The following is a 12,683-nucleotide window of genomic DNA, read 5'->3' as shown; positions in this document are numbered from 1 at the left end:
GTAGTAAAAATACACCTGTATCTGGAGGCTACAACTATTAGAGAATCAGTATCCTGGCAAAAACTACATCATGAAGACAAAAGTGCACTCCAAGCAACTCTGCGAAAAGGTTATTGAAAAGTACAAGTCAGGAGAGAGATACAAAAAATATTCCCATGTAGTACAGTTAAGTCAATCATTGAGAAATGGAAAGAATATGGCACAGCAGTAAATCTGCCCAGAGCAGGCTGTCCTGAAAAACTGAGTGACTGTAGAAGAAGGGGACTAGTGAGGGAGGCCACCAAGAGACCTATGAAAAATCTTGAGGAGTTACAAGCTTCAGTGATTGTGATGGGAGATACTGTTCATACAACAACTGTTGCCTGGATGTTTCACCAGTTGCAGCTTTATTGGAGAGTGGCAAAGGAAAAAAAACTCACAAAATCTTGGCTACAGTTTGCCAGAAGACATGTTGGAGACTCTAGTCAGCTGGAAGAAGGTTCTATGGTCTGATGAAACCAAAATTGAGCTTTTTAGCTTCAGATTAAATGCTATGTTTGGCAGAAGCCAAACACTGCACATTATCAAAAACACACCATCCCTACCATGAAGCACGGTGGTGGCTGCATCATGTTGTGGGGATGCTTCACTGCAGCGGGCTCTGGAAGGCTTGTGAATGTAGAGGGTTAAATGAATGTAGCAAAATTCAGGGAAAATCTGATGCTGTTTGCAAGAGAACTGCAACTTGGAAGATTTGTTTTCCACCAATATAATGATCCCAAGCATAAAGCCAAAGCTACACAGGAATGGCTTAAAAACAACAAATTTAATGTCCTGGAGTGGTCAAGTCAGAGTCCAGACCTCAATCCAATTGAGAATTTGTGGCTGGGCTTGAAAATGGCTGTTCACTCACAAGCTTCATGCAATCTGACAGAGTTTGAGCATTTTGTAAAGAAGAATGGTGAAAAATTGTCATGTCTAAATGAGCAGAGCTGATGGAAAACTATCCACACAGACTCTAGGCTGTAATTGCTGCTATAGGTGCCTCAAATAAATACTGACTTGAAGGGGTGAGTAATTATGTTATCAATTATTTTGTGTTTAATAATTGTGATCAATTTAGACCAATTTGTAGAAATTTGTTTTCACTTTGACACAAAAGAGTCTTTTCTGTTTATTCAAATTAAATCCACTGTGATTCAATGTCGCAAAACAGTCAAATATGAAAACTTCCAAGAGGAGTAAATACTTTTTATAGGTACTTGTGTGTTTGGGCATGATTGGAAATTTGAGATATTTTACCTGGTTCAATTATTTTTTGTTGCTTTACTCTTCAGTAAATCTTAATGTACATCTACTGTGCCTCTATTTATTTCTAATACATGGAGGAGGTCATTAAAATGACACAAATGCTGCAGATTCTTTCCATATATAAATGATTTTAGTGTACACTTGGATAATTGTCTCTGGCATCTAAGTAGACCCACAAAGTTGACCTTGTCTATTTGTCACTGTTTATGTACAGTGGCAATATTTGCATTTCAATGTATAGTTAATAATGATCCATAAAACCAATAGGATGACACAGTTAGACAGCTAGTAAAACTGCTGGCTCCCATTGTCAGGGATGCAGGTTCATGCCTGACCATAGCTGTGTGGAGTTTGCACATTTGCCCTGTGACAACATGTATTTCTTCTTTGTGCTGTAGTTTCCAAAGATGCTCTCACATTCCATGGATGTTCAGGATGATATGTTAATTGGCCACTGTGATTTACCCTTAGTACGTAATTGGGTGGTAGAATCGAGGGGGAGGTTGGTGAGGAAATGGGGAGAATAAAAATGGGAATAATGTAGGATGGTCAGTGTGAATTCAGAGAGCCAAAGGGCTTGCTTCCATGTTATATCTCTCTATCACTGAATAAATAACAGAATTATTGTGATTGTGCATGCTACATTTGCTAAACAATACTATACTTTGCTGTGGACAAATTCAGCTTCGTAATATTTACATTTCAAAATTATATGCTTGTCAACTAATCAATGTAATTGTTACTACTTGCTGCTGACTGATTTCAACAGGATGACATTTCCACAGCCAGCCTGGGCTCAAAGAAATGTCACTGGTGAGACTTTCCTGATTGCTCAGTCTTATTTATCAGACCACTCAGCTCTGTGAATTAGATTTCCAGCATCTGGGCCAAGTTCCTATACCATCTGGTGTCTCTGTCCTTTTGAACAATTTTATAGCAGATACTAATCTGCTTTTGAAGCTATTTAAAAAGGAATTCCATGAGGCATGAAACTATGGGTTTGAGGTTACTCGCGTAACTCAGGATGCACCTCTTCAAAAAATTTAAATACTGACCATTTACCCAGAGCTTGGTCAAAACCAGCAGGTCGGTGTTCTCACATCACTGCCAGTTCAATTTTCAGCCTAGCTGGTTTAACTCCCTATGTCCACAGGTGTATTGTGTATGATTACTAGTCAAAAATTACTAAAGGTAGGGAACAAATCCTTCTTCCTCCAGTCGGTTTATATTAACTTTCTTTCTCCTTAACTACACTCCAGGATTGTCACATGTAAAATGAGAATCACAGAATAGAGAGGGGTGAGATAATTGGGAGACAGAGATAGGTGGGTGATAGGTGGAGCCAAACAAAGTGAACAAAGGCAGATGGAGCCCTCACTTATGTTAACCCATTTCTGCCTGGTTCCAACCACCTACAAACAATGCATTTCACCCATCAAAACCCTCCCCCATTTGGTTTTCCATCCTCTCTCCCTTAAAAAACTTCCCATTATCACCTACCTTTCTTATCAGATTCCTGCACTCCTTTGTGGCCCTACTTATTATCATCTAGCCTGTCTCACCATTGCTATACCCTCTGCTCTACCTGGCTCCATCTGTCTTTTTTTTGCCTTGTCCATTTCTGCTTTTCACCCACCTACCCCTTCCACTCAATCCACAGTCCCTGCTCCCTTCCCTACTCAACTCATTCCAATAATTCCTTCACCCATACTCACCCAGTTATCACCAATCTCCCCTTCTCTTCATTGTTGGAGTAGTCCACCAGGTTCTGAAACACCTTTTTAACTGGGTATCTCTAGAGATACAGTTCGTTAGCCCCTTGCTACAGTGGTGAGAAAAACATCTTTATCAAACTCCATACATTTAGGGTTAGAATGAGTTGGGTCCCTCCAAAACTCAGAAGTTGGGATGTCTCAACCTCCCGAAACCCAATCTGCGTAAATACTGCCCCCATGCAATCAGCCACCGGCAAGAAGTAACAGAAGTACACTGCGTACAATTATAAAGAAAATATATTTACAAATTTCAGCTTTATCAAATAATTATTAGGAAAAGTAAAGGCGGGGGGTGGGAGGGGAATAAAAAAGGCCCAGTCCAAATGTGTGCACAAGTTGGAGCTTATCTGGAAGTTGTCTTAACTCGCGTGCAGGACACACGGTCTGCATGAAAGCACACACCACCTTCCAATGTCACTCAAGTTCACCTTGAACAAATGGGCTCCCCCACAGGATATTGGTCCTTTCACCTTGAAGCCATTCATCTACACAAAGCACCTTGTGCAACAGGGATTGCATCCTCAGACATCTTCCCTCCTGTCCTCTCCTAGCTCCTCCAAAAGACCTTGGCCCATACCAGTGTCCCTCACAAATAAACCCCTCAGCCCAGCATTCTCTAGAACCTTCTCCCAATTCCAGCATCCTGATTGGCTGAAACAACATTCCTAAATTGAACAACATAGCCCCTTATCTTTAGTTCAAACCCAAACATGCTGAAAGCAGAACAGACTGCTCTTACAGAAATGCTAAAATGAAATGACTACAGTATACTTCATCTTTCCCTGAAGTAATCCCATTATCACCTTCCTTACTTACCGGATTCCAACACTATTAGCCTTTGCGGCCTTGCTTAAACTCCTCAATCTCTGTCTTCACCTGTGCCCTCCTACCCACTACCTAGCTCTATCTGCCCTTTGCTTTTTGATGAAGGGTCTTGGCCTGAAACATTGACTGTTTAATCTTTTCCATTGATATTGCCTGGCCTGCTGAGTTCCTCCAGCATTTTGTGTGTGTTTGGATTTCTAGCATCTGCAGATTTTCTTATCTTTGTTTCATTGTCTGCTTCCTCTTATCACCCACCATTCTCTATCTGCAACTGCATCCCTCCCTCCACTTCACCGAGTTCCATCTTCCAATTATCCCTCACCCTTCCTTGGGCTATCTACCACCTACTGACCCCTGTGTCACCCTTCTTCCTCTCTTTAAATCAACTATCATCACATTCAGTTCCATTGCAGAGTTTTGACCCAAGGCATCAACATTTCCTCTCTCCCCCATTCCACAGATGTTGCTTCTCCAGAGATTTGAGACCCAATGAAAGGTCTCGGCCAAAAAAGTCAACTGTTTATTCCCTTCCATTGATGTTGCCTAACCTGCTGAATTCCTCCAGCATTTTGTTAGTTCCTTCAGAGGCTTGTTTTTTTTCCTATATCCCGCTCCAGATCCCAGCCTCTGCATTCTCTTGTTTTTTTTCTCCAGGTGACTCCGCCCCCCCCCAACATTATCATAAGCATGCGAATGGTTAGTGGGGATGTAGTGGCACCTCCTCTGGAACCATTACAAGTGGTCACAAGGATTCGCAGACCATCTATGACAACATATAGACTTGCTAAGTCATAGCTAGAACCTTTAGAAAATAATATTTCTATGTTAATTGGGAAGCCTTGGCAGGGGGAACTTGGGGAAATGCAAGATCTATTGGGCTTTTAATTACATTAAGTATGGCTTCCACCTTTTATTGCTTCCTTTCATCTTGAAAAGGAAGTAAATTATTAAAACCAAGGCATTTTCTCTATTTTACAATAGCTTTTATATCCCATTCAGGGGCAGTATTAAAAATAAGGGATCTGCAAATTGTATAATTTTGCCCAAATGGTCCTTGTGTGATCCTGTCTTAATTGAAATAAATATATTTTATCTTCATTAAATGATTTCAAAGTTGATGTGGAGACTAGAAGCATCATTCTGTTGCATCTCACTTAAAAACATCTTGTTGGTGAAAAGTACAGGGAGACAATTACTAGCAAAGTGGAAAGTAAATATGGCGATTATCCATTTCCTTGCACAGGGAGTATTCCAGATTATACAGGAGAGAACTAAAGACAATTGGATAGTTTTTATTGGACTTGTTGAATTGAAAGTTAACTTTATTCTTGATATGACTGATGATCTGGAAACAGAAAATGCTGGCAATACCCAGTGGGCCAGGCAGTATTTATGTGGAGAGAAATCAACTAAATTTCTCTTTCCACAGATCAAGCCTAACCTGTATAGTATTTCCAATAATAAAGTATCTACTTGTTCACCCGGTATTTGACATACCACAGACGCTCTCTCTCCCCAATAAGGGAGAAAGAGTTGTCTCCGATTCAGAGCAAGAGGGGAGTCATAACAAGCAACTCGCTGGTTTACAATGTTAAAAGTTCATTGTGTCGCTTTTTCCGAGCGCTGTGCCTAAAGATCTTGGGTCTCAGGGCACATAGCCTTAGATCTTCCATCTCCCACAACGCACCAATCTGCCCGGATGCTAACCTTCGATCTGTCCATTTCCAGAGCCACAAGATCTCGGCCCTCCGAAGGCGAGCTGAGTTCTTAGGCTAACAGCCAGTCGTGAAACCCCGAGAGCAGGTCCCATTCCCGCAAAGAACCGTAGTCAGCATGTAACTCCAGATCAGGATCTTCAAAAGAACTCTGAAAGGGAAAACTAGAGATATTAAAGATGGAAATAGAGCTGTTTCTGAAGATGCAAGCAAAGGAGTCACCGTTAGGTGCCATTAATCCTCCTGATGTATAGACTTACTGTTTTCTAGCCCATGGGTATTAAATGATAGATAGATAGATAGATAGATAGATAGATAGATAGATAGATAGATAGATAGATAGATACTTTATTCATCCCCATGGGGAAATTCAACTTTTTTTCCAATGTCCCATACACTTGTTGTAGCAAAACTAATTACATACAATACTTAACTCAGTAAAAAATATGATATGCATCTAAATCACTATCTCAAAAAGCATTAATAATAGCTTTTAAAAAGTTCTTAAGTCCTGGCGGTAGAATTGTAAAGCCTAATGGCATTGGGGAGTATTGACCTCTTCATCCTGTCTGAGGAGCATTGTATCGATAGTAACCTGTCGCTGAAACTGCTTCTCTGTCTCTGGATGGTGCTATGTAGAGGATGTTCAGAGTTATCCATAATTGACCGTAGCCTACTCAGCGCCCTTCGCTCAGCTACCAATGTTAAACTCTCCAGTACTTTGCCCACGACAGAGCCCGCCTTCCTTACCAGCTTATTAAGACGTGAGGCGTCCCTCTTCTTAATGCTTCCTCCCCAACACGCCACCACAAAGAAGAGGGCGCTCTCCACAACTGACCTATAGAACATCTTCAGCATCTCACTGCAGACATTGAATGACGCCAACCTTCTTAGGAAGTACAGTCGACTCTGTGCCTTCCTGCACAAGGCATCTGTGTTGGCAGTCCAGTCTAGCTTCTCGTCTAACTGTACTCCCAGATGTGTACTTCCAATGTGTACCATAAACTATTTCCATAAGAGACAATCTGCTAATTTTCTGGCACAAAGTATTAATCTGGATAGAGATGACATGTATCATTTCAAAACCTGGATTTGTGAAACTAAAGAGTTCTCTTTAGAATTCTGAAATTCTGTATAGTGCTAACACATAACAAAGATCTGCTTTAACTGAGGAAATGTATTGCATTAGGCCACTGCATCTACATTATGGAGTGAAGTTTAAGTTACTTCATTCACAAGTAAAATGTCTCTAAAGGCTAGAAATCCAAAAAGACTGACAATTGGAAACAAATGTTAACTAAAACATTTCTAACTGCTAACAATTTCCAGTTTATGCTACAAGAAGAATTTACCACTATTAGGTCAAAGTCAAAGTAAATTTATAATCGAAGTACATTGAGATTCATTTATTTACAGACATTAACAGGAAAATAAAGAAATGCAGTAAAATTAATGGAAAACTATATAAAAAATAAAGACTGACAAACAACCAGTGTACAAAAGAAGACAAATTGTGCAAATACAAAGTAAATAAATAATTCTTAGAACATGAATTGTAGTGTCCTTGAAAGTGAGTCAGTAGGTTGTGGAATCTCTTCAGTGTTGATGTTAAGTCTGTGTTACAAGAGATGGAAGCACTATCTTGTTCATTTTATCGTGTCGGTAGTCCACCTTATTCTATGATCCAGTGAAACAATTTCAAATATAAGCTCAAGACACTTGCAAAATATAGTACACCAAATAGATTTATTAATACCAAGGGTGTGGGATCAGAGTGTAGCAAGATAGAAACTTCATCTTTCAAAGCTTTGAGATTTGATTATGAGTATGCTGCACTATGCATGTAACCTAGATCAAAAGTACAAATCAGATATGACCTGCGACCCTTTCTATAACTAATTCTTAGAAAACCTACTAATTATGTAAAAATATTCATTTTATTTATTCCAAAGCTGAAATCAGACTTCCTCATCCAAAGACAACCAACATTTTATCATTTTGACATTTTATTTATTAGTCTAACCTCAGACTTGTTATACTTACATGGACACATTTTACATCAAATGACAAGCTATGCATTTCTCTCAATGCAATTCAGAATAGCTCTTTATATTATAGAATTCATTTCACTATGATGCAAGGAAGTTTATCTGTAACTTCTTTAACTGAATAAAGATGGGCCAGCCTCGTCTTCTATTGCAATAATATTTTAAGTCTTGATTATATTTTGAGTGAGACTTTATCAAAACTTCCAATGAATAATGATATAATTTTAAATAGCAACGTAACGGCATTAGTATATCAGCTTTCATATCTTTTCCTGCTTCCTTGTAGATAGTTTTGTAGAAAGATATAAGATCTTTAGCCAGAGTGATGCAACTGGGGCAAGCTAACAGCTCAAAAGAACAGTGTTTAGAAGTGTTCAGTTAGAAACAGAAAAGGTTGGAAATACATAACAGATCAATAGATACATCAATATGAAGGAAAATTAACATTTTGGATAGGGTACTTGAACTGAATCCTCCTTTAGGAAATATTTGTTGCAGTCTTGAGAATGACATGGACATCTTGGTGAGTTTATATATGTATTCAGCCAGGCATTAACCTTTACTTCAGTTGTTTTTTTAAACTCACTGCTGCAGTTTGAGCGTATGCTATTTGCGCATATACACATCAACGCTGACCCTTTATTAAGTGTCGATTTTGTCTTTGAGCTTTTCCTATTCAGTATTAATGTAATTTGTTTTGACGTGTTATGTGAATGTCATACAGGTGACATCAGGAATGATCTGTATCTGACATTGGAACGAGGGGATTTTGAGAGAGGTGGAAAGAGTGTTCAGAAGAACATTGAAGTAACAGTGTACGTTCTTTATGCAGATGGAGAAGTACTAAAGGTGAGACTTTATAAAACAAACTGTTGAGGTATCTTTCATTGGCTTGTTGGGAACAGCAGACATCAAAATGTCTTGGATTCACTCTTCAGTGTTTTCAACCAGTGTTGATACTTTCAATAATCTCTCTATCTCTGAGCTCAGGAGGAGATTTGATCTCTGTTGCAGTGTTGCCAAAGGGTTTAAGCTGTTTTGCAGTGGGCTCCCACATTAAAATATATTTTCTAATTGGGATATAACCATTAGTCTGGTCATTTCAGAACTCAATCCTTTGAATTAGAAACATAGAAAACCTATAGCACAATACAGGCCCTTCGGCCCACAAAGTTGTGCCGAACACGTCCCTACTTTAGAAATTACTAGGCTTACCTATAGCCCTCTATTTTACTAAGCTCCATGTACCTATCTAAAAGCCTCTTAAAAGACCCTATCGTATCCGCCTTCACCACCATCACCGGCAGCCCATTCCACGCACTCACCACTCTCTGAGTTAAAAAATTTAACTCTGACATCTCTCTGTCCCTAATCCCCAGCACCTTAAACCTGTGTCCTCTTGTGGCAACCATTTCAGCCCTGGGGAAAAAGCCTCTGATTGTCCACATGATCAATGCCTCTCATGATCTTGTACACCTCTGTCAGGACATTTCTCATCCTCCGTCGCTCCAAGGAAAAAAGGCCGAGTTCACTCAACCTATTCTCATAGGGCATGCTCTCCAATCCAGGCAACATCCTTGTAAATCTCCTCTGCACCCTTTTTATGGCTTCCACATCCTTCCTGTAGTGAGGTGACCAGAACTGAGCACAGTACTCCAAGTGGGGTCTGATCAGGGTCCTATATAGCTGCAACATTACCTCTTGGCTCCAAAATTCAATTCCATGATTGATGAAGGCCAATGCACCGTACACCTTCTTAACCACAGAGTCAACCTGCGCAGCTGCTTTGAGCGTCCTATGGACTCAGACCCCAAGATCCCTCTGATCCTCCACACTGCCATGAGTCTTACCATTAATACTATATTCTGCCATCATATTTAACCTACCAAAATGAATCACTTCACACTTATCTGGGTTGAACTTCATCTGCCACTTACCAGCCCAGTTTTGCATTCTATCAATGTCTTGCTGTAACCTCTGACAGCCCTCCACTCTATCCACAACACCTCCAACCTTTGTGTCATCAGCAAACTTACTAGCCCATCCCTCCAGTTCCTCATCCAGATCATTTACAAAAATCACAAAAATTAAGGGTCCCAGAACAGATCCCTGAGGACTCCACTGGTTACCGACCTCCATGCAGAATATGACCCGTCTACAAGCACTCTTTGCCTTCTGTGGGCAAGCCAGTTCTGGATCCACAAAGTAATATCCCCTTGGATCCCATGCCTCCTTACTTTCTCAATAAGCCTTGCATGGGGTACCTTATCAAATGCCTTGCTGAAATCCATATACACTACATCTACTGCTCTTCCTTCATCAATATATTTAGTCACATCCTCAAAAAATTCAATCAGGCTGGTAAGGCACAACCTGCCCTTTACAAAGCATGCTGACTACTCCTAATCATATTATACCTCTCCAAATGTTCATAAATCCTGCCTCTCAGGATATTCTCTATCAATTTACCAACCACTGAGGTAAGACTCACTGGCCTATAATTTCCTGGGCTATCTCTACTCCCTTTCTTGAATAAAGGAACAACATCCGCAATTCTCCAATCCTCTGGAACCTCTCCCGTCCCCATTGATGATGCAAAGATCATTGCCAGAGGCTCAGCAATTTCCTCCCTCACCTCCCACAGCAGCCTGGGGTACATTTCATCCGGTCCTGGCGACTTATTCAACTTGATGCTTTCCAAAAGCTCCAGCACATCCTTTCTTAATATCTACATGCTCAAGCTTTTCAGTCTGCTGCAAGTCATCACTCCAAACACTAAGATCCTTGTCCATAGTGAATACTGAAGTAAAATATTCATTAAGTACCTCTGCTATTTCCTCTGCTTCCATACACACTTTCCCACTGTCAAATTTGATAGGTCCTATTCTTTCACGTCTTATCCTCTTGTTCTTCACACACTTGTAGAATGCCTTGGGGTTTTCCTTATTAGTAAGATCTTTTTATAAGAGCAGAATGAAGTCATTCAACCTATTGAGTATGTTCCACCATTCCATCATAGCTGATTTATTTTTCCTCTCAACTATATTCTCCCAATACACTTACTAATCAAGAACTTATCAACCACTACTTTAAATATACCCAATAACTTGGCCTGCACAGCTGTCTGTAACAATGAATTCCACATATTCACCACCCTCTGGCTAAAGAAATCCCTCCTCATCTCTGTTCTGAAGGGATTGGTTTATATTCTGAGGATGTGCCCTCTGGTCCCAGACTCTCCCACTATTGGAGACAACCTCTCCATGTCCACTTTATCTTGGCCTTTAGTAGGTTTCAATGAAATTTCCCTCATTCTTCCAAACTCCAATGAGTACAGGCCCAAAACATTCAATGCTACTCTTACGTTAATCTTTTCATTTCCTTGATCATTCTCGTACCCTAATATGTGAAGCAATTATGCCACCAAGGGATAGCATCAGATAATAACATGGTTATAGATTTATTTGTGTGGAAACTCCAATGATGACCGTGTGGTATTGGTCAGGAAGGTAACAATAGAAGCAAATGAGTGTAGTCCTAATATTTAGATGGGGAGATTGTTGGAATAGGAAACTGTAGCAACTTAAGTCCAATACTTTAAAGAGAGGTATAAATGAATTATGGTTGCAGAAAATGTCATTTATAACCTTGGTGGTGCGTGATGATGGATTCAAGTTCTTAACTTTGTAATTCTCTGGACACAAAGCTAGAGACAAAAATGCCAGTACCATATTGTTAACCTCTGCTGAAATGATAATTACAGTTATTTCAGTATTCCTTGATGATAACTAGTTATCTAAAATGTTAATAATGTGATTGGATTAAGATTTAGTGCAAGAAGAGAAACAGAAAGGTGTTAATATGATTCCCAATTGAAATAAGTTCACCAATTGACATTTTGTGAGATTGAAATGTCACTGATCGTCTGCTGTTCAGGTGAATGCCACTCAGTGTAATGGGGGCAGGGATTTTAAATTGTTTCTGCCTAGTCACTGGAAAATACACTTCAACATTAAAATAAGTTTACTGTGGTCTTTCTCTGTCTGCTTCAGCTGAATTGAACTTAATGCTTTTTACTTTATTAATTTAATTTCTCACAGATTATTGCAGCAGTTTATAATCACTTTGGCAGCTTGAGAGTCAAAATTAGCATACAATTAAACTGATCAATATTAATCCCTCAAGCAAGTTGTCCGATTATATAATCAGCATTGTAGATATATTAATATAAGTCAACAGAAAAGCACAACAAAAATATGTTATTAATTCTTTACAAATTTGAGTTTGGTTCTAAAAATTGTAAGTCTCTTGAGAAGATTACAGCATGGACATTTAACTGTAAGATCACATGGGTTTTCATAAGGACTCAACATTTCTGCATTAGATCAGTCTTTAAGATTTTTTCATTTTATTGATACCTATACATGGCTGCAGTGTAGAGTTTCAGACTGACTGAACATGCACACATTCCTCACTGATAAGGAAATCAGCTTCAATATTGAAATGCATTTTATTTTGCATTTGTATTTTAAATCTACAGTTAGTGATAGTTGTATGCACTGGATAAAACTGGTTAAAGCAGCAGTTCTTAAACTATGGGTAATGCTTGAAGTCGATGACAAAGTGGCGAGCTGTGGGTTTGGCCTTGGGGAAGATTGGATTTGTCCCTCAGCACTGTTTCTCATTCAGCCTTTGCTAACTTGGTGGTCCATGTCTATCAACAAAACAACATCAAAACAAGCCCATTTCCACCTAGACACACACTTGGGCAGTCCTTCAACTCCAGGGCAGATTTTCCAGTCTCTTTCAGGATGTCATTGAAATGGAATTATCGTCTACTAAGTGGTCATAGTATCATCGGGCATGGAAACAGGTTCTTCAGCCTACTAAGTCCAGGTTAAACTTCAACCCCCATTTACACTTGTACTACATTATTTCTAGTTTTTATTCTCACTACATTCACGTTAACGTCCCTCATGTTCCACCGTTCACTTACACAGAAGGGACAATTTATCTAACAATCTGCCTGT

The 12,683-nt window shown here is 39.5% G+C and overlaps 1 protein-coding gene across 7 annotated transcripts in view; it reads left to right on the top strand.

Moving 5' to 3' along the window:
• dock3 (dedicator of cytokinesis 3) overlaps positions 1-12,683 on the top strand; it is a 968,429-nt gene that overhangs the window by 700,813 nt on the left and 254,933 nt on the right. For all 7 annotated transcript variants that reach the window (XM_073072555.1, XM_073072554.1, XM_073072550.1 and 4 more), the window contains one exon: positions 8,378-8,502. In XM_073072555.1, the coding sequence (XP_072928656.1) occupies positions 8,378-8,502 (125 nt within the window). The remainder of the gene's footprint in view (positions 1-8,377; positions 8,503-12,683) is intronic.

This window comes from Hemitrygon akajei, chromosome 19 (genome assembly GCF_048418815.1).
Source record: "Hemitrygon akajei chromosome 19, sHemAka1.3, whole genome shotgun sequence".
In the NCBI taxonomy this organism is placed as follows: Eukaryota; Metazoa; Chordata; class Chondrichthyes; order Myliobatiformes; family Dasyatidae; genus Hemitrygon; species Hemitrygon akajei.
The sequence above is the reverse complement of the archived record's forward strand: the minus strand, read 5'-3'. Positions and strand labels throughout refer to the sequence as shown.